The sequence below is a fragment of the Heterodontus francisci genome, chromosome 34, assembly GCF_036365525.1.
Source record: "Heterodontus francisci isolate sHetFra1 chromosome 34, sHetFra1.hap1, whole genome shotgun sequence".
Lineage (NCBI taxonomy): Eukaryota > Metazoa > Chordata > Chondrichthyes > Heterodontiformes > Heterodontidae > Heterodontus > Heterodontus francisci.
The window spans coordinates 19,864,562-19,887,148 of NC_090404.1; the positions used below are offsets into that span (position 1 = coordinate 19,864,562).

The 22,587-nt window shown below is 45.9% G+C and overlaps 2 protein-coding genes across 11 annotated transcripts in view; one reads left to right on the forward strand and one right to left on the reverse strand.

The window, feature by feature from the left end:
* The window catches only part of LOC137349170 (zinc finger protein 850-like), a 92,698-nt gene extending 81,635 nt beyond the window's left edge, over window positions 1–11,063 (reverse strand). Inside the window, exons 1-2 of one of the 3 annotated variants that reach the window (XM_068014587.1) lie at window positions 10,525–11,063; window positions 390–2,867 (exon numbers count right to left, since the gene is read on the reverse strand). In XM_068014587.1, the coding sequence (XP_067870688.1) occupies window positions 390–1,898 (1,509 nt within the window). In that variant the 5' untranslated portion in view covers window positions 1,899–2,867; window positions 10,525–11,063. The remainder of the gene's footprint in view (window positions 1–389; window positions 2,868–10,524) is intronic. The other 2 variants (XR_010969268.1, XR_010969261.1) reach the window with 2 other exon arrangements.
* Window positions 6,904–22,587, forward strand: part of LOC137349157 (zinc finger protein 664-like) — a 90,216-nt gene continuing 74,532 nt past the window's right edge. For 2 of the 8 annotated variants that reach the window (XM_068014568.1, XM_068014571.1), the window contains exons 1-3: window positions 11,255–11,327; window positions 13,838–13,924; window positions 21,420–21,486. The gene's annotated coding sequence lies outside the window, so the exon portion shown is untranslated. Of the gene's footprint in view, window positions 7,159–10,721; window positions 10,751–11,254; window positions 11,328–13,837; window positions 13,925–21,419; window positions 21,487–22,447; window positions 22,584–22,587 lie in introns of those variants that run through there. The other 6 variants (XM_068014573.1, XM_068014570.1, XM_068014569.1 and 3 more) reach the window with 6 other exon arrangements.

Consider the following 22,587-nt stretch of genomic DNA (forward strand, 5'->3'; position numbering starts at 1 on the left):
AGCAATTAGCAAGTCTCCTTGCGAGGATATTCATCCCAGTTATACTAAGATGCAACCCGTCCATCTTATACAGCTCCCACCTGCCCCAGAACTGGTTTCAATGCCTCAGAAATCTGATGCCCTCCCTCCTACACCAGTTCTCCAGCCGCAGTCCATTGATATCTTCTTGTAGTCCACAGCTTTCTTCCTCACGCCCACCTTTTGTCTCATCTGCAAACCTCTTAATCATGCTCCCTACATTTAAGTCAAATCATTGATATATATCGCAGAATGCAAGGGACCTGGTACTGAGCCCTGTGGAACCCCACTGGAAACAGGCTTCCAGTCATGATTCAGTTCTGGATGTGATTAACAGCAGCAACTGCAGAATCCAACCCCTGCAGTGATATGTGAACTCGCTGGTGTGTTAGCAGGTTGGATGACTGAGTGAATCCCTTCCCACACTCAGAGCAGATGAATGGTCTCTCCCCAGTGTGAACTCTCTGGTGTCTCAGAAGACTGGATGACTGAGCGAATCCCTTCCCACACTCGGAGCAGGTGAACGGCTTCTCCCCAGTGTGAGTCCGTTGGTGCGTCTGTAGATCCCTTTTCTTTTTAAAGCTCTTCTCGCAGGCAGAACATTTAAATGGCCTCTCCGCAGTGTGAACTCGCTGGTGTGTCAGCAAGTTTGATGACTGAATGAATCCTTTCCCACACTCACAGCAGGTGAACGGCCTCTCCCCAGTGTGAGTGCGTTGGTGTTTCAGTAAATCTTTGTTGCTTTTAAATCTCTTCTCACAGTCAGAACATGGAAAAGGTCGGTTATCAGTGTGAACAAGTTGGTGTACATTGAGCTGGGATGACTGAACGAATCCCTTCCCACACTCAGAGCAGATGAATGGTCTCTCCCCAGTGTGAACTCTCTGGTGTCTCAGAAGACTGGATAACTGAGTGAATCCCTTCTCACACTCAGAGCAGGTAAATGGCCTGTCCCCAGTGTGAACTCGCTGGTGTGTCAGAAGATTGGATGACTGAGTGAATCCCTTCCCATACTCAGAGCAGGTGACTGACCTCTCCCCAGTATGAACTCGCTGGTGTGTCAGAAGATTGGATGACTGAGTGAATCCCTTCCCACACTCAGAGCAGGTAAATGGCCTGTCCCCAGTGTGAACTCGCTGGTGTGTCAGAAGATTGGATGACTGAGTGAATCCCTTCCCACACTCAGAGCAGGTAAATGGCCTGTCCCCAGTGTGAACTCGCTGGTGTGTTAGAAGGTTGGATAACTGCGTAAATCCCTTCCCACACTCGGAGCAGGTGAACGGCTTCTCCCCAGTGTGAATCCGTTGGTGTATCAGCAGGTTTGATGACTGAATGAATCCCTTCCCACACACACAGCAGGTGAACGGCCTCTCCCCAGTGTGAGTGTGTTGGTGTTTCAGTAAATCTTTGTTGCTTTTAAATCTCTCCTCACAGTCAGAACATGGAAAAGGTCGGTTATCAGTGTGAACAAGTTGGTGTGCATTGAGCTGGGATGACTGAATGAATCCCTTCCCACACACGGAGCAGGTGAACGGCCGCTCCCCAGTGTGAACTCGCTGGTGTCTATAGAGGCTGGATGAACATGTAAATCCCTTCGCACACGCGTAGCAGGTGAACGGCCTCTCCCCAGTGTGAGTGCGTTGGTGTGTCTGTAGATCCCTTGCGCTTTTAAAGCCATTCTCACAGTCAGAGCATTTAAATTGTCTCTCCACAGTGTGAACTCGCTGGTGTAGATAGAGGCTGGATGAACATGTAAATCCCTTCCCACAAATGGAGCAGGTGAACGGCCTCTCCCCAGTGTGACTGCGTCGATGAGTTTCCAGCCGGGATGGGAAATTGAATCCCTTCCCACAGTCTTCACATTTCCATGGTTTCTCCATGGTGTGGCTGTCCTTGTGTCTCTCCAGGTTGGATGATCAGCTCAACTACCCACAGAACACCTCTATAGTTTCTCTTCGTTGTGAATGGTGCGATGTTTTTTCAGGCTGTGTAACTGGTTAAAGCTCTTTCCACGGTCAGTGCACTGGAACACTCTCACTCGGGTGTGTGCATCTCAGTGTGTTTCCAGTCACACTGATGTCTGAAATCTTTTTGCACAGTCAGAATAGACAAAAATTTCTTCTTCCGCATTCAAATGCCGAGAATATTCAAGTCCTGATGAATCGAGTAACTCTGTCAGATCTTGGCATGATTTTTGGCTTGACATTCTGTGGGAGAAGTTTTGCTGTGCTTGCTAATTATTACTTAACTTTTAAGAAGCAGCAAAACAGGACGCAGCTTGTAGCTAATCTAACCAACGGTCATAAAATGTAGACAGAGCAACTAACCACAATCCACTGTCACAAGGTAGAGACCGAACTCATGATGGATATGGGGAAGTGAACACAGACTGTTCGTTGCTGACTCTTCCTCATTCTTATCGTGTTTGTGCAACCTAGCCAGAAGTAACGGCCAGACATGGTATCTGAAGTGGGCATTGAATTAAAGAACAATGACTTGTTATTGTTTAACCTGATGTTTTGCTGACCTCGGACTCTGCATGGTGCACAGTCACGTAGACGGTCTTGTGATTGTCTTGTGTTGTTGTATTTCATTGTGAAACTGTCAGTTCTGCCCCTGTTATACCATATAAACAATCGCGATCTGTCGCGCTTTGGGGTAGCACTGGACCGCCTTTAGGTAAGGTGTGCACCCCATGAGATCATGCAATAAAGTGTTTATTCTCAAGGTCTGAGTCCGGAGAATTTGTTCAACAATTTGGCATAATCTGGATTTCTCCAACAATTTGGCATAGTCGGCAGGATCCCTTTTGTACGGGATCCTAAATGAACCTAACGTGGATTAGGAACCTAAAGTAGAAAATCCAGTAAATTTAGTGAATCTGGCGCAGTCGGCTGGGCCGAGTAGAGATCATCACCTGAGTACACGAGCTGATCTCGCACTGGGTGGAGAAAGATGCTGTGTGACAAGAGGGTGGGACAGTAACGATTAGGGCAATAACTAATTAAATACCAACTGACCCGACAGGCACGTGATCGTTGCTCCTGAGTACACCAGCTGATCTGGCCCTGGAGAAAGAGGCAGGTGACAATACAGAGAACGAAAAATCGTTGACCTGAGGAGACAGGGGTGAGCCGGTTAGCTGACCTTGAGAATTTAACATTAACTGTGCCTGTTCGTATCCTAGTGTCTATTCGTTCCGTTATTGTGTCTTGTTTGTCTTTTGTGTTAATGCTGCTTGCCTCATAGAAAGAAACACTATTCGAGTGTCAAGAAGTATTGAGAAAGTAGAAGGAAGAATGGGCTCAACGGCTTCCAAGAAGGAAGGGTCGCCCCCGGGGACAAGTAATCCATGTCCTCCGGAGAAAGGCGACCCACGTCCGTTTGCCCCCTCGAAGGAGACGCAGAAGCGCCACGGTAATTACGTGTTTTTAAAGATAGGTATGTTTTAGAGTAAAAACAAATTACTGTGTCTTTGATTTGAATGTGTGAATGTTGGAAGCTTCCACGAATGAATTGAATATCTGGGATGTACAGCTTGTGTTCTGTACAGCTTGTGTTCTGTAGAACTGACTGTCGTTAACTCTTTGTTGTCTGGCTTTAATGTTGAAAATTGAATTCTATTAAGTTGTTTGGAATTGAATGAGTGTGAAAAGTGATTGTTGAGTGTGTTCATTTCTATTTAGTGTTGTGCACCCAGGAATTGGATATAAAATTGAATTATATTTTAAGTTAAAGTTTTATTTTTTTTAATTAGTTTTGCAACTGTGAATAGGCAAGGAACAATTTTCTAAGAGATAAGCTTCAGCCTTGAAGGTCTGAAGATGTCTGGCAGAAATCCAATTTGAAGTTTACAACTCCTGCTTCAATTGGAGTTCCAGTTTAAAATCTGTTCTAGTTTTTTGGAGTTAAATTAAAGACATGTTTTACTGACTGTTTTTAAGCAGCAAATGTCAAAAGATTGAATATTGTTTTAAGGGAGAGAAGGATAAAAAGGAGATAATGGGAAAGATTAAAATTTGTGTAAGGACCTAGTGTTAAGTCTTTTGTTGTAAGAATGTTAAATAACTTTTTCTTTAGTTTTGGTTTTATTACAGTCATTTGAAAAGGCACCTGAAGAAAGAACAAGAAAATGACGTAATTTACCTATCTTTTGAAATAAGCACGTGCTATTCTGTTCTGTGTGTAGTTAATAAGTATTATAAGTTAATAAGTCTGAATTAAATTAATACTGTTAAGGTTAATTGACCTGTTTAAGTTGAAGAACTGGAAATTTCATTTGTTGCCACAATGAACTTTCAAGTTGATTATGTCATGTTTTGGAGGAGTCTTAAGTTCCGGACACAAGACTCGTTCATATAACATTGGCAGTTTTGATTTTTAAATATTTATTGTAGTGAATTGGAATTTGGAATCATCTTTGTTGAAAAAAAAATCCTGGCATTAGAAACATCTTACAAAAGATGTTAAAAGTTTGGTAATAATTGGGCTTTAATCTAAAATGCTGTCTTTCCTGATGGAGATGCTTTCCTTTGAAATTGAAAATGTTACAAATGATATTTTACCCTATGTTATGGAAATTGGAAAAGAGGTAATTGGAACAACATTGTCCATTGTCTGAGTGTAGTCTGGAAAACCAGGTGATCATATGTCCTCATCCTAAATATAAAACGGCAGAATCAAAATGTGGATTTAATACCACTGTAAATTGCACCATGGAAACTAGGAAAGCATTGTCAGGATTAGCCCACGTGGCCTATATGGGAAAGGGGAGATATTGCTTAACCACCACAGCGAAGGAGTACCAGTATGGACATAAACGGACTTGTCCGGTGAGCAACAGTACATTTTGGTTCAACCCACAAATACCAACCCGAGTAGGGAAGATGGAGTTGGTACAGATACATAAACAAAAGACAGAAATGATAACTGTGACAGAAAGTATTAAGGAGGATTTGACAACTTACCTCCGGGACTATGAATATACTATTCAGCCATTGCCCACACGCTTGGGTAAAGATAGACAGCAGCTAGAAGTCATTGCTTTAGTGTACTACAATCTGGAACAACAGTCACAGAGGCTACAAGATGAGATTGACAAGCTAAATGATTCTGCCTGGCAGGAGGACTTATGGAACTGGGGGTCAGACGTGCAGATACACCCCTGGTTTAGAATGATCTCCCATGTCCTGATAGTGGTTTTGGGTATCATGGCGTTAGATGTGACATACTTAATTTGGCAACTTAAGAAATTAATTAGGCGACGCAAGAGGATGTATGAACACAGGTTGGACAGCTACCCGAAAAGCAATTAGTGTTCGAACTTGCTCTGTCAAAGGAGGGACAATTAGTTATGCCATAAAAGGGGTAATTGTATAACCTTTTCATATATTCTTCAAGTGAGCTAATGAATGAACAATGTACTTTATGAAATTGTATTATGTTTGTACAATCGATTATGTAACAGTGATGCTTAACTGAGATGGTAATTGTACAAGTGTACCACCTTTTACGTTGTAAACAAGTAATTGAAGCCCCTGCAAAACTTATGCCTTCACAGAGTTCCCGCTGCCCCCTTGTGATATAAGCAGGCAACGTATTGAGTGCGACCCCTCCGGGTGTTGAAGGCTGTTTCTGGACAAATAGAGACCATTAAAGGCACCTAGGTGGGATCAAGGGAAGGATTCTTAAAAGGGGTCTGAAGAGTCAAGAGGGGGACTGTGAGAACGGAATTTTAGAATTTTAAGAACAGAATTTTATGGGGACATTTAAGATGAAATTAATCAATCATGTATTGCTAGCTTGACCTTGCAGCTGCCTTGGAGTGTCGTTGAAGCCCAATGTCACGCAATAGCAGAAAGAGACGTTGGATTTCAGCGACATTTTAAGCCCCTGCCTCCCCCTCCGCATATGATGATGTTTTGTTATCATGGTATGATAAAAGGAGGGATTGTGGGAGAAGTTTTGCTGTGCTTGCTAATTATTACTTAACTTTGTAGAAGCAGCAAAACAGGACGCAGCTTGTAGCTAATCTAACCAACGGTCATAAGAATGTAGAGAGAGCAACTAACCACAATCCACTGACACAAGGTGGAGACTGAACTCATGACAGATATGGAAAGTGGGCAAAGACTGTTCGCTGCTGGCTCTTCCGCTTTTATCGTGTTTGTGCAACCTAGCCAGATGCTACGGCCAGATATGGTGTCTGGAGTGGGCATTGAATTAAGGAACAAAAGTTTGTTATTGTTGAAACTAACGCTTTACTCATAACGGACTCTGCATGGTGCACAGTCACGTAGACGGTCTTGTGGGTGTTTATCTAATTGTGAAACTGTTAGCTCTGCCTCTGTTATACTATATAAGTCCATGGCGATCTGTAGCTCTTTGGAGTAGCACTGGACCGCCTTTAGGTAAGGTGTGCACCCCATGATATCATGCAATAAAATGTTTATTCTCAACGTCTGAGTCCGGAGAATTTGTTCAACAATTTGGCATAATCTGGATTTCTACAACAGGAATGCTGACAGGGGAGGGGAGGAATTTCAGAACAGACAATTCTAGTTCCTATGGAACATTCTTTCCTCTCTTGTTTCCCCAGGTATGTGGTCCACACAAAAAGAAGCCAAAATAAGTAACAGAGTTGCAACAAAAACCAAGGGGTCGTTCCCAACTAAACCAGAATGCTGTTACCAGTGTTTATGAGACACTCTGTATCCTGAGGTACCCCCCGCCTGGACACAGAAGATATCAAGTGTGCTCCCTCTCTAGGGCCACCCAGGCACAGACAATACCACGAAAGAGTGACCGGCAGACACAGTGACACCCTCATCCCCAACACAGTACTGCACATCCTGGACCAACACATTGCTGTTTTAACCAGGCCCAAGAGCAGGTCCAGGAGAAGATACTCCGACTTACCCACCTCCCTCCACACCGAGCAACCAAAGGTTTGGAGAGTGGGACTAAAGTATAACCAAAGCCTTTGATAAGGTCCCGCACAGCACATTCATCACCAAAGTAACAGCCGATGAGATCCAAGGCAAAGTGGCAAGTTGGAGCCGAAACTGTCTCAGAGGCGGGAAGCAAATGGTCGATGGTGTTTTTGTGACTGGAGACTGTTTTCAGTGGAGTTCTGCAAAGGTCAGTACTCGGTCCCTTGCTTTTTGTGGTATATATCAATGATTTGGACTTTAATGGGTTTTATTAAGAAGTTTACAGATGATAAAAAAAATTGACCGTGTGGTTGATAATGAAGGAGAAAGCTGCAGACTGCAGAAAGATATCAAAGGACTAGTCAGGTGGGCAGAACAGCGGCAAGTGGAATTCAATCCAGACAAGTGTGAGGTAATGTATTTGGGAAAAGCGAACAAGGCAGGGGAATACACAATAAATGGGAGGATACTGAGAAGTATAGAGGAACAGAGGGGCCTTGGAGTGAATGTCCATAGATCCCAGAAGGTGGTTGAGCAGGTAGATAAGGTGGTCCAGCATACGGGATACTTGCCTTTATTAGCTGAGGCACAAAATGTAAGAGGAGGGAGGCGATGCTGGAAATGCATAAAACACTGGTTAGGCCACAGCTGGAGTACTGCATGCAGTTCTGGTCACCACACTATAGGAAAGATGTGATTGCATTAGAGAGGGTACAGAGGAGATTTACGAGGATGTTGCCTGGACCGGAGAATATTAGTTATGAGGTGAGATTGGATAGGTGAGGGTTGTTTCCTTTGGAACAGAGGAGGCTGAGGGGAGACCAAATTGAAATGCATAAAATTATGAGGGGTCTAGATAGAGTGGATAGGAAGGACCTATTCCCCTGGGTTGAGGGGCCTATAAACTGGGGGCATAGATTTAGGGTAAGAGGTAGGAGGTTTAGAGGGGATTCGAGGGGAATGTTTTAACGAGAGGGTGGTGAGGATCTGGAACTCACTGCCTGGGAGGGTGGTAGAAGCAGAAACCCTCATAACATTTAAAAAGTTCTCGGATATGTGCTTGAAATGCACGACCCTACAAGGCTACGGACCAAGAGCTGGCAAGTGGGATTAGGCTGGATGACTCCTTGTTGGTCGGTGTGGACATGATGGGCTGAATGGCCTCCTTTCGTGTTGTGAATTTCGATGATTCTAAGTTGAGGAGCAGCGCCTTCAGGTAACTACACAGGGACTGTAACCTCTCACACTGAATATTTACACGGCCCACGGACTCCTCTAGGCTGCAAATATCACTTGCAGCCTGGGAGTGGGTGAAGCTGCTTTAAAGCCCTGTTGTCCAGGATGCTACATCTCGCAGGCACTAGGACCTGGTGCGAACAGAGACTCTGAAGCCTTGCCCACTCTCTGTGCCCTCACCAAGATGGCCATACATACGCCCTGCACCCATCCTCTACATAAAGGTGGCCAGTGCCCCCACTCCCCCGGGCCTGTCACAGCGGGGTAAACACGGGGCCTGTGGCTTCTTATTCGGGCCTCAGGCCGACCCCAGGTGTTTATGAAGCTTCCCTGCCGAGCCATGGCTCCAGTTCCTCCCCTGCGCCCACAGTCTCCTCCCGCCTCCCTAGCCGCCTGTTCCGCCTCAGTTTGTCTTCACCACCCACACTGCACATACTCAGAGCAGAGCACAGGCCAACCCCACGCACTGGGCTCCTGTATCATTGATAGGGGACTTTCTGAGCCAGAGGGAGTCCTGGGTAATTAAACCGCCATTGAATGGCTCAATTGTTGAATGGATGATTATTTTCACATCATTCCATGGAGATTGGGGCCGGAGAGACAATAAACTAAATTAAATAAATTATACAGAAACCCGAGTGCCCGGGACATCAACTACGGTGTGAAGTACAATGGGACTTCTGTTCATTACCCACATTTGGACTCAGGAATTAGAGGGATGTTTTCACAATTTTCAGATGTCACCAAATTAGTGGTTGAACTAATAATGTGGAAACTGCACTGAAATCCAGGAAGACAAACAGTTTGGCAGACTGGACAGATAAATGGGAAATGAAAGTCAACATAGTGAAATGTGAGCTGGTTCATTTTGGGAGGAGGAATGAGGAGATCAATTATTGGTTAGAATGTAAGAAATTAAATGGAGCAGAGGAGCAAAGAGATCTGGGAACAGAGTCACATAAATCACTAAAAGGAGAAACACAAGACGATAAGTGAGCAAAGAAAGAGCTGATGTTCTTTTCTAGAGGAATACAATGTAACAGCAGGGAGGGAATGTTAAATTTACTGAGAACCTCGCTTAGAAGGACTGTGAGCAGTTCTGGTCTCCATATTAAAAAAGGATATTGAAACACCGAAGAAAGTGCAGAATAGATTTACAAAGATATCACCAGAGAGGATGTTACAATCCAGCAAGATTGAGCAGGCTGGGGCTCCTTTCTCTGGAAAAGAGAAGATGAGGAGGAGATCTGATAGAGGTCTTTAAAATTATCAGTGAGTCAGAACAAGGGGGCAGCAATATAAGACAGACATTAACAGGTCAAATAGAGAACTTAGGAGGAATTTCTCTACTCAGAGAGTGGTGAGAACTCACTGCCATATGGAGTGGTTGAAGCTGATAGCAATTGTCTGTTTAAGGGGAAGCTCCATAAATTAATGAGAGAGAAGGGAATAGAGGAATTTGGGGGCAGGGAGGGATAAGGTAATTAGTTTAGGAGGAGGCTCATATGGACTACAAACACCAGCACAGACTAGTGGGGCCAAACAGCCTGTTTCCGGGCTGTAATTCTGTGTACGTACAGCAGGGGTCAATTAATGCTCAGGTTTACAGGGCCCAGGGCTGGAATAATGAAAGGCCTGGCTCTAAGTTTTAGACTATGCCCTGAAGTACTGGGTTCCCCAACCAGCAAAAGTAATTTCTCTCTATGTACCCTATCAGTTTCATTCAATATCTTGAAAACTTTGATCAATTCACCCCTTAATCTTCTGAATTCCAGAGAATACAACCCTCGTAGTGAGGTGATGCATTCTGGCAGAAGGAAGAGGGAGAGGCAATTATATACGTAATGGTGCAGTTCTACAGAGTGTGCAGGGATGGAGGGACCTGGGGGTTCATGTGCATAGATCATTGAAGGTGGCAGGGGATATTGAGAGAACAGCTGGCAAAGCAAATGGGATCTTGGGCCTCATAAATAGAAGTATTGAATGCAAAAGGAAGGAAGTTATGCTGATTTTTTTTTTTACAAAGCTCTGGTTACGCCACAGCTAGGATATTGTATCCTTCCGAAGAAGGGTCACTGACCCGAAACGTTAACTCTGCTTCTCTTTTCACAGATGCTGCCAGACCTGCTGAGTGGTTCCAGTATTTCTTGTTTTTATTTCAGATTTCCAGCATCTGCAGTATTTTGCCTTTTATATTATTGTATCCAGTTCTGGTCACCACACTTTAGGAAACATGTCAAGGTGCTTGAGAGGGTGCCAGTAATAAAGATGGCGCTGCTCAATTTGACACAAAATAAACATTAAACCCAAATCGCCGCCTCACTCAGGTCCCCACTACCTCTTTCGATGGGGGCCACAATCGCTTCATTCAGATACCCCACTCCTTCCCGCCTCCGTCCGCTCAGACCTTCCTCCCCTCGCGGTTCCCTCCTGCTGCTCCGGTTGAGGTGATCTCTGACCCTTACCCAGCATTCCCGGCGCTGGAAACCAGTGCGCACGCGCCACTCCCAGCACCGATTGGAGCATGCGCAGTGCCGAAGAGTGTTCAGAGCATGTGCAGTCCGGTAAGCGAAGGCGACGGGATCAATGAATGGAGCGAGCGGGCGGGCTTCAGAAACACCCGGTGTCGGCCTCAACAGCCCCAATAAGAGGCTCTCAGTCCCGCGTTTGCATCGAGCGGGGCTTCTCCCGGTGACAGGCCCCGGGGTTAACGGCTGCCAGATTTCCAGCTCTTTTGGAGGAAATAAAGATTAATAAAACTGTAACATCAAAGGACAAAACTTTAAAGGAGCTCAGTTATAAAGGGGCCTGGGGGAGGGGAGGAACCATTTGGGACACAGCACAGGGCAGGAGGTCCCCCCTCCCTGGTTCCCAAAGACTCCCCTTGGACTGGGCCACTGGGTAGGGCTGGCTCAAGGTGCAGGAAGCTGCAAGCTGATAGGCTGAGCTGTGGACTGGGAGGAGTGGGGGGTTTGACTGACAGGCCTGGGAGGGGTATCAGGGCAGGCAAACATACTGCTTTTTTTATTTGTTCCTGGGATGTGGGCGTCACTGGCCGGGCCAGCATTTATTGCCCATCCTTAATTGCCCTTGAGAAGGTGGTGGTGAGATGCCTTCTTGAACCGCTGTAGTCCATGTGGGGTAGGTAGACCCACAGTGCTGTTAGGAAGAAAGTTCTGGGATTTCGACCTAGCGACAGTGAAGGAACAGTGATATAGTTCCAAGTCAGGATGGTGTGTGACTTGGAGGGGAACTTGCAGGTGGTGGTGTTCCCATGCATCTGCTGCCCTTGTCATGGGTGGTAGAGGTTGCGGGTTTGGAAGGTGCTGTCTAAGGAGCGTTGGTGTGTGGCTGTAATGTGTCTTGTAGATGGTACACACTGCTGCCACTGTGTGTCAGTGGTAAACGGAGTGAATGTATGTGGATGGGATGCCAATTAAGCGTCCTGCTTTGGCTGGTGTCGAGCTTCTTGAGTGTTGTTGGAGCTGCACACATCCGGGCAAGTGGAGAGTATTCCATCACACTCCTGACTTGTGCCTTGTAGATGGTGGACAGGCTTTGGGGAGTCAGGAGGTGAGTTACTCTGACCTGATCCTGTAGCCACGGTATTTATATGGCTACTCCAGTTCAGTTTCTGGTCAAAGCCAACCCCCAGGTTGTTGCCCTGTTCCCCCTTTTTCCTTCTGGGATGTTTTACTGGAGTGGTGTTGGTGAGTGTTTCGAAACTCTGTCTCCCTATCCCGGTAATGTCAGTGGATTGTTGGTTGCTGTGAGTGTTGGACTATATTGTGTCTCCTTATTCTTCCCCCATCTCCCACTCTGAGTTCCAGGCTGCAGGCTCCGGTGGCTCGATGTGCCTGAAACTTTAGTTCTGTTTCTCTCTCCACAGATGCTGCCTGACCTGCTGAGTATTTCCAGCATTTTTTCCTTTTGTCTTGATTTCCAGCATCCGCGGTATTTTACTTTTAGTGCAGGCGATGCTCACAGAACGGAGGTGAGAACATACATGGACCAATTAAGAGCCAATGGATTGTAGGTTGCTGTGACTTTTATATTTGGGTCTGGGGTGTGGGATATTGTTCACTGTTTTATATTCAGTCTGGGTGTGGGATATTGTTCACTGTTTTATATTTGGGTCTGGGGTGTGGGATATTGTTCACTGTTTTATATTCAGTCTGGGTGTGGGATATTGTTCACTGTTTTATATTCAGTCTGGGGTGTGGGATATTGTTCACTGTTTTATATTTGGGTCTGGGTGTGGGATATTGTTCACTGTTTTATATTTGGGTCTGGGTGTGGGATAATGTTCACTGTTTTATATTTGGGTCTGGGGTGTGGGATATTGTTCACTGTTTTATATTTGGGTCTGGGTGTGGGATAATGTTCACTGTTTTATATTTGGGTCTGGGGTGTGGGATATTGTTCACTGTTTTATATTTGGGTCTGGGTGTGGGATAATGTTCATTGTTTTATATTTGGGTCTGGGTGTGGGATATTGTTCACTGTTTTATATTTGGGTCTGGGTGTGGGATATTGTTCACTGTTTTATATTTGGGTCTGGGGTGTGGGATATTGTTCACTGTTTTATATTCAGTCTGGGGTGTGGGATATTGTTCACTGTTTTATATTCAGTCTGGGGTGTGGGATATTGTTCACTGTTTTATATTCAGTCTGGGGTGTGGGATATTGTTCACTGTTTTATATTTGGGTCTGGGGTGTGGGATATTGTTCACTGTTTTATATTTGGGTCTGGGGTGTGGGATATTGTTCACTGTTTTATATTTGGGTCTGGGGTGTGGGATATTGTTCACTGTTTTATATTTGGGTCTGGGGTGTGGGATATTGTTCACTGTTTTATATTTGGGTCTGGGGTGTGGGATATTGTTCACTGTTTTATATTTGGGTCTGGGTGTGGGATATTGTTCACTGTTTTATATTTGGGTCTGGGTGTGGGATATTGTTCACTGTTTTATATTTGGGTCTGGGTGTGGGATATTGTTCACTGTTTTATATTTGGGTCTGGGGTGTGGGATATTGTTCACTTCAAAGAATTGTTGCAGCACAGAAGGATGCTATTCAGCCCATTGTGTTTGTGCTAGTTCTCTGAAGGAGCAATTTACCTTGTGCCACACCCCCACCTTCTCCCCATAGCCTTGCGTGTTCTTCCATTTCAGATAATTCAATTCCCTCTTGAATGCCTTGATTGAAACTGCCTTCGCCATACTCCTGTAAACGCTGGGGGCAATGCGGGCTTCACACCCAGTTTAGCCCCAGGCCCCAATATAAAGCAGGGAACACTTTCCAATTTTGAACACCTGGTGTGGGCCTCAAACCCTGAGTAAGAAGCTCCCGGTCCCACGTTTGCACCGAACAGGGTGGCAGCTGCAGGGCTTCTGCCGGTGACAGGCCCATCTTTCTAGGGTGCAGTGTGCAACAAGGGGAATGCACGGCCATCCTGGGCCAGGAAGCAGGAGGAGAGAATGTTGTGAATTTCTATCCTGGACTGACAGTGATGGCTTTTGTAAACTCATTTACAGGGGCTTAGAAGGGGAGGATTTACACACACAAAACTCAAACCAAGAGAAATGTTTGTCTCTTCTGAATTTCTATCCTGGACTGACAGTGGTGGCTTTTGTCCACTCCTTTTCCAGGACCCCGGACACCTGAATGATGACAACGTATATTCAGCGAAAACGATAACAAGTGATGTTACAACGCAACAGGTAGGTGATTGGCTGGTGAGTATTACCATTGACTTTATTTCTTTAAGTTAGGGCTTTGGGTTAAACTAAGAACTTTCGTAAACTGTCTGACGTGTTTTTAAGTTTGGCAAGTTTTTAAATTACTTGTGTTTAAGTAAGCTTAAGTCTAAATAAGTCTTGCGTATTATTTAAAATAACCTCCCTATAACATAAAGTGCTGTCAGCAGACTGGAAGTAGTTAATGTTCTAATAACTAGAATAATGGCAGTGCACCTCAGTCCCATTAGATGCACATCCTGTTCCATGTGACAACTCTAGGAAGCTTCTCGTGTCCTGGACAGCTGCATGTGTAGGAGGTATCGTCAGCTGGAGCAGCAACTGGTGTCACTGTGGATCCTCCTGTAAGGCTGAGAGTTACGTAGGTAGTACGTTTCTGGATGTGGTTCCCCCACAACTGAAGAGTGAGCAGGAGAGGGGGAATGTGTGACCACCAAGCAGTCAAGGAGGACCAGGCATGTAGTGTCGGAGTCCCCTGAATGCAACTCACTTTCCAATGGCGGCACGAGGAAAAACCTTTTTACGCAGTGAGTGATTAGGATCTGGAAGTCACTGCTTGAGAGTGTGGTGGAGGCAGATTCGATCGTGGATTTCAAAAGGCATTTGGGTAATTATCTGAAAAGAAGAGATTTGCAGGGCTCTGGAGAAAAGGCAGGAAAGTGGAACTACTGAGTTTCTCTTGCAGAGATCCGGCACAGACAGGATGGGCCGAATGGCCGCCTCCTGTGCTGTAACCATTCAACGATGCTATGATTTTAGGTGATGCTTGGCGTGTTTTGGAACCACTGAAGTCCATGTGGTGTATACAATGGTGTTAGGGAAGGAGTTACAGGATTTTCACCCTGTGATGATGAAGGAACAACAATTTGCATTTGTATAGTGCCTTTAATGTAATCAAGCATTTCAAGGTGTTTCACAAGAGTATTTGTTATAAAGCAACATTTGACACTGAAATAAGGAGATATTGGGGCAGATGGTCAAAAAGGTTGGTTTTAAGGAGTGTCTTCAAGGAGGAAAGCGAGGCAGAGAAGTTTAGTGAGGGAACTCCAAAGATTATGGCCTTGGCAGCTGAAGGCACAGCCACCAGTGGTGGAGCAATGAAAATCAGGGATGCTCAAGATGTCAGAATTAGATGAGCTCTGATCTCTCGGAGGGTTGTAGGGCTGGAGGAGATTATAGAGATAGTGAGGGGTGAGGGCATGGAGGGATTTGAAAACAAGGATGAGGATTTTAAAATTGAGATGGTGCTTAACTGGGAGCCTGTGTGGTCTTGGTGATGGTGTGAATATGTCACCAGAAGCTCAACTTGGGGTCAAATATGGCATTAAGGCTATAAACAGTCTGGTTAATCCTCACAGTTTCCAGAGAGAGGGATCGAGTTGGTCGCTCGGGAGTGGAGTTTGTAGCAGGAACTGAAGACAATGGCTTCAAACATCTCAATATTTAATTGGAGGAAATTTCTCTTCATCCAGTACTGGATGTCAGACAAGTCAGGATGGTGTGTGACTTGGAGGGGAACTTGGAGGTGAAGGTGTTCCATACACCTGCTACCCTGGCCCTTCTAGATGCTGGATGTTGAGGATTTGGAAGGTTCTGTCAAAGTCTGGTTGAGTGTAGATACTTAAAATCCCTCTCCTTTGCCCCCTTGTCGCTTCTATTGCTCTCTGTCCCTCGCTCTCTGCCCTTCCTCCCAGTGAGGCCAGAGCCTTGTGTCGGCTCAGACTGGTTGGTGTGTTCCTTTCACTGAAGGACATCAGTTGTGTTTTCACAACAATTCAGTTTCATGATCACGTTTTCCTGTTGCTGTCCCCACAAATTACCAGATTCGTTCAGCTCCATTTTGCAACCGGCTTTGTGGTTTCTCTCTCACTCCCTTTTTGCTGTTCTAGATTAATTTCACAGGGTATTAGAAGGGTAGAATTTACAGTCAGAAACCCAAACTCAAACCAACATCGCATCAGGATCTGACTGTCGCCCAATGTATCGTAACCTGAATATCAGAGAATTTTGAACCTGAGAGGAAAAAGCACTGTTCACAGCGTGGAGAAACTGTACACGTGTTCTGTGTGCGACCGAGGCTTCAGCCAATCATCTGGCCTGTCGAAACACAAGCGCATTCACACTGGGGAGAAGCCGTGGACTGTGAGAAGGAATTCAATTACCCATCCCAGCTAGAAACTCATCGGCACACTCGGCGGAGGCCGTTCACCGGCTCATTATGTGGGAAGAGATTCGCTCAACCACCCTGCTGACACACCAGCGAGTTCACACCGGGGAGAGGCCGTTCACCTGCTCTGTGTGTGGGAAGGGATTTGCTTGTTCATCTGACCTGCTGAGACACCAGCAAGTTCACACCAGGGAGAGGCTATTCACCTGCTCTGTGTGTCGGAAAGGATTCACTTAGTCATCCACACTGCTGGCATAACAGCGAGTTCACACTGGGGAGAGGCCATTCAACTGCTCTGTATGTGGGAAGGGATTTGCTCATGCATCCAACCTGCTGACACAGCAGCGAGTTCACACGGGCCAGACCGTTCACCTGCTCAGAGTGTGAGAAGAGATTCACTCAGTCATCCCACCTGCTGAAACACCAGGAGTTCACAAGTAACTACAATGGTTGGATTCTCCTGTTAATCACACGCAGGACTGAACAATGTTCATTGGAGTCAAAGCAAAGTACTGGAAATACTCAACAGGTCTGACAGTATCTATGGAGAGACAAGCAGAGTTAACGTTTCATGTTAGGCTACAGCTGGAGTGCTGCGTACAGTTCTGGTCACCACATTACAGAAAGGACATAATTGCTGTGGAGAGAGTACAGAGGAGATTTACAAGAATGTTAGCAGGGCTTGAAAGTTGTAGCTATGAGGAAAGATTGGATGGGCTAGGGTTGTTTCTCCTAGAACAGAGGAGGCTGAGGGGTGACTTTATAATGAGGGGCCTAGATAGAGTAGACAGGAAGGACCTGTTTCCTCTAATGGAGCGAGGGCACAGATTTAAGGTGATTGGTAGAAGGATTAGAGGGGACATAAGGAAAAACATTTTCACCCAGAGAGTGGTGGGTGTCTGGAATTCACTGCCAGGAATGTTGGTGGAGACAGAAACTCTCAATTCTTTTAAAAGGTACCTGGACATTTACCTGAAGTGCTGTAACCGGCAAGGCTATGGACCAGGTGCTGGGAGGTGGGATTAGTTTGTTCGGCCAGTTTGTTCGGCCAGCACGGATAGTCTGTGAGGTTGTAGAGTGCCTAATCAAAAGATCAGGTGCTGCTCCTCGAGATTGCGTTGTTGTTCATTGGAACATTGGAGCAGGCCAAAGACCGAAATGTAGGCATGAGAGCAAGGGGTGTGTTGAAATGGCAAGGAACCAGACGCTCAGGGTCATGCTTTCAGACTGAGTGGAGGTATTCCACAAAGTGGGCACCCAATCTGCATTTGGTCTCCCCAATGTGGAGGTGACCGCATTGTGAGCAGCGAACACCGTACACTAAATTAAAAGTACAAGTAATTCGCTGCTTTACCTGGAAGGAGTGTTTGGGGCCTTAGATGGTGAGGAGAGAGGAGGTAAAAGGGCAGGTATTACACCTCATGCCTTGGGAATGGAGGGCAAGATGTCGGGGGTGCTGGAGCAGTGGACCAGGGTGTCGCAGAGGGGACGATCCCTTTGGAATGCTGACAGGGGAAGGGAAGATGTGTTTGGTAGTGGCATCACGCTGCAGGTGGTGGAGGATGATGCTTTGGATTTGGAGCCACTTGCTTCCGTTCTCACCACTCCCCTCCCCCGGGCCAATCACTTCTTGCCTCGCGCTCCCCCCCCCCCCCCCCCCCCAGCCAATCGCTCCCCACCGCCCCCGCCCGAAGAAGTGGTGAGGCTGGGGGGAGGGGAGCGGGGAAAGAGCCACCGAAGAGGCAAGGCGGGGAGCGAGCGGCTGAGGGGTGTGGGGGTGATGCAGGAGCGAGTGGTCAAGGGGGGGGGGGGAGGGGGGGGAGAGTGGCGAGGCTTGGAGCAAGCGGCCGAGTGTGTGAAGCGGGGAGCGAGGGGTGGAAGCGGAGAGGGCGGCAGCAAGTGGCTGAAGTCAGCAGCGAGCAGACTGGAGTGGGAGGGAGTCGGGAAGAAAAGCTTGATGGCAGGAGCGAGCAGGGTGCTATTGGGGGTGGAATGGAGGCTGCGATCACAGCCATTGAGGGGGGTTTGGGTTTAATTTGTTTTTTTGTGACGAATTGAACAGCGCCATCTTTATTACTGGCAGCTGCCTGAGATGTCATAGATGGAGACGCCGTAGACGGTGAAGTTTCAGTGGATGAGGCTACATTTGCCCATGTGCCAGTACTGCGCCACCTAGTGGCTGCCTTTGCAGCAAACACAGCCTAAACGATTTATCTTTTAATAGTGAAATTGAGATTGCTTTTTATCAACAAAAGAGTTTAACATTTATCAGTACTTTTTTTCCTGGAGTTTCTATTCTAAGTTTCAGTCACTTCAGTGCCAAGTTGACCAGGTGTGTAAAGTCATTCATTTTGTTTTCTCCATGGTGCTGTTAGTACAAGATACAGAGATTGATTGCCCCTTTATTCTGTATCTGTTTATGATACTTAGAGGGACAAACTCACCTTTCTGCATGTTTCTCAGTTCAATACAAATGCTTTCTTTTAGTAGTGAGTCACATTCTGTACTGGAGGAGAGTTCTGGTGGCTTCAGCCTTTAAAATACTCATCCTTTTGTTCAATTCCTTCCATGGCCTCACCCTTCCCTATCTCTGTGACCTCCTCCAGCCGTACAACCCTCTTAATAAGGAAAAACTGTTTCCAGTGTCAGAGGGGTCGGTAAGCAGACGGCACAGGTTTAGGGTAATTGGCAAAAGCACGAGAGGGACAGATTAGGGGGAAGGTATTCGGCAGTGAATTGTCATGACCTGGAATGCACTGTCTGGTGGGTTGGTGGAAGCAGATTGAATTGTAACTTTACTTGAAGTGGAAAAGTTTACAGGACTACGGGTAAAGGGAAGGAGAGTGGAGTTAAGTTCCACAGCTCTTTCAAAGGGCCAGCATGGACACGATGGGTTGAATGGCTTCTTTCTGTGCTGTGTCATTGTGATTTTTATGAACTCTGTGTTCCTCCGATTCTGGCGAGAGGTGAGGTGAGAGTGACTGCCCTTGACGTCAAGGTAGCATTTCACCAAGTGTGGCATCAAGGAGCCCTAGCAAATTTGAAAAATGTGGCAATCGGGGGGGAAAATCTCCACTGGTTACAATCATACCTAAGCAGAAAAGAAGATGGTGGTGGTGGTTGTTGGAGGCCAATCACAGCAGCCCCACAGGATTTGCTCGGCAGTGTCCTCGGCCCAACTATTTTCACCTGCTTCATCAATGACCTTCCTTTCATCATAAGGTCAAACGTAGAGAGGTTCGCTGATGATTGCTCGGGGTTCAGTACCATTTACACCACCTCAGATACTGAAGATGTCCATGCTCACATGCAGCAAGACCTGGACAGTGTGCAGACTTGGGCTGATATGTGGGAAATAACATTTGCACCACATAAGTGACAGCAATGACTATCTCCAACAAGAGAGAAACAGACCATCTCTTCTTGATGTTCAACAGCATTGCCATCACTGAATCCCCCACCATCAACATGCTGGGGGTTATCATTGAGCCAAAACTTAACTTACCAACCATATAATTACTGTGGCTACAACAACAGGTTAGAGGCTGGGAATTCTACGACTCGCAACTCACCTCCTGACTCCCCAAGGCCCATCCACTATCTACAAGGCACAAATCAGGAACATAGAACATAGAGCAGTACAGTCCCTTCGGCCCGCGATGTTGTGCCAAACCTGTAACCTACTCGAAGATCAAACTAACTACCTACCCTTCATTCTACTATCATCCATGTACCTATCCAAGAGTCGCTTAAATGCCCCTAATGTATCTGCTTCTACTACCACCGCTGGCAGCACATTCCACGCACCCACCACTCTGTGTAAAGAAACTACCTCTGACATCTCCCCGAAACCTTCCACCAATCACCTTAAAATTATGCCCCCTGGTGATAGCCCTTTCCACCCTGGGAAAAAGTCTCTGACTATCCACTCTATCTATGCCTCTCATCATCTTGTACCCCTCTATCAAGTCACCTCTCATCCTCCTTCGCTCCAATGAGAAAAGCCCTAGCTCCCTCAATCTTTCTTCGTAGGACATGCCCTCCTGTCCAGGCAGCATCCTGGTAAATCTCCTCTGCACCCTCTCTAAAGCTTCCACATCCTTCCTATAATGAGGCGACCAGAACTGAACACAGTATTCCAAGTGTGGTCGAACCAGGGCCTTATAGAGCTGCAGCATAACTTCGCGGCTCTTAAACTCAATCCCCCTGTTAATGAAAGCCAACACACCATACACCTTCTTAACAACCCTAAGGACAGAGAATCTATTTGGCTTATATATCTTAATAAGGAACCAAAGTTTCTGACACTGGACTCTCAAACTTACTAATTAATAAGACAAGGTGTTAACTAGAATCTTCCACCTCTTTCCTGTTCTGCTCCTCTACTCCTTTTAAACTTTTACCATTTGGTATACATTTACCCCCTTTTCCCTCCTCCCAATATCCATCATGTCAAATTTCTATGTGATAAATTTCATGTGATTTCTACCTACCCCATTTACTAATTTGTATGTTCACAGTGAGTCACTTACAGTCCTCTTCACAGTATTTGACGCTGACTATTTTGAAGTCATCTGGAGATTTTGATCTTTTACCCCATATACCCAAGCCCAGACCATTTCTCTATAGTGAGAAGAGAAATAGTCCCAACACTGACACTGGGCGACACCACTGTTTCCATCCCTCCAGTCTGAAGAATATCCATTAAAAACTGCTTTGTTTTTCTGTCCTTTACCCAAACAATTCCAATCCACGCTGCCCCACTCCCTTTAATACCATGAGCTTTAATTTATCAACAAGCCTCCTGTCCAGCACCTTATCAAACACCTTTTGACAATCCATCTACACAACATCCAGTGCATTTCCTTTCTCACTACACTGTGTTATTCCCACAAATAATCCCTGTTGTCTGTCCTGAATGAATCCATTTCACTAACATGTTGAAACGTTTGCTCCACTCCCACAGGGTTTCATCTGTTTAAAGCCACAACAGAACAGGGCCAGTTTGCTGCTGGAGTTTGAGAAATCAGGTTTGAAAATGATGGCGAGTTCAGCCAATGAAAAGGATCTGACACTCAGCCCTGCCCACTTGGTGCCGCAGACCCCGCCCTTCTTGCACTCCGATTGGTTGGAGGACCAACCAGCCCCCTAGGTCCTCCAGCCCTTCCTATTGGTTGGAGCTCTGGTCTATCACCTGGACAGTCAGAGTATCTGTAAATGAAGGAGAAAAGGCTCAGTATTTTTTGGGTGGTTGGTTTGTGAACAAATGTATCCCTGATTTTACTGAGACTCTTTTCCATGTCCCAGCTCCTGTAAATACTGGCTGTAAAGCGAGCGGACTCTCAGGAGGCCCCAAACCTCAGGCTGCTCGTGTGTAAGTGATCTCCTATCAGATTAATGTACTTCTTCTGCTGTGTGTGTGTGTTTAATAAAGTGCCTGAAAGCCTCACTGTAACACTCCCACATATCCCAGCTGCAGTGTAATGTCCGTGCTGTGTGCTTCCTGTCCAAAATCCCCTGATCAAACTCAATGAGCAATCCGATCTCTAAAGGGAAACGTCTCCTTAAAGCTGACAGTGTTGGCAGTTCTGCAGCTCATTTCACACTGTGAGTGTGTCAGAATGAAAAGCTTTAACAACAGGTAATGTTTCACAAAGGGAGACATCACCAGACCAAAGGACATTGGTGGAGTTTAATGGGCTGTTTGTGTCACTGGGCTACAGGAGGATATTTTTAACAGAAGGAAAACTGGTCACAGGAAACAAACAGTTTAACATACTGTCCATGATGCATTATAACCCCCTCCCTCCCTCTCACTATTTATGGACACTGCTGCAGTAATTACTCCACTGGCCTTTCCTCTTTTGACCCTCCAACACCCCTAAAACATGGCTGTAAGATTTTTGATAAGATAGGGGCGTTTTATACCCCCTTCTAAGGTGGGAACAGACGCGGCAGCAAACGACTTGTTGTGAATCGACTTTATTGAGATAAAGGCAGGGACAAATTTGTTAAGTTCTCAGATAAACTATTAGTAACAAACTCAGGAAGTAATTAACAGTCTAACCCATATTATAGACTGGACGGCAGAACGCATGACTCTCTCTCTTGCAGCTTGTTGTCTTCAAGTCTTTGTCTCTCTCTCTCTCCCGCAGTTTCTTGTTCAGATTTTCTGCTGCATAGTGGCAAAGTTACAAGCCAACTTATTCTGGCAGCCTGACAGTTCACCCTCCCTTCATACCAATCAGTGATCAGTCTCGTATTAAAGGATGTCTTTCTTAACCAACCAAGGATCGTTTTGTGAGGGTTGCCAACCTTTTCATTTCCACTTGCAGCACATAGAAAGAGTCTTTGTGTTAACCACCTTATCTCAATGCTTGTACTTTTCCGGGGATGCCTTCTCTCACTAAGAGACAAATCTTTGCAGAGGCTGTCACCATCTGCTCTCAAAGTCTGACATCTTTACTGCAGGTAA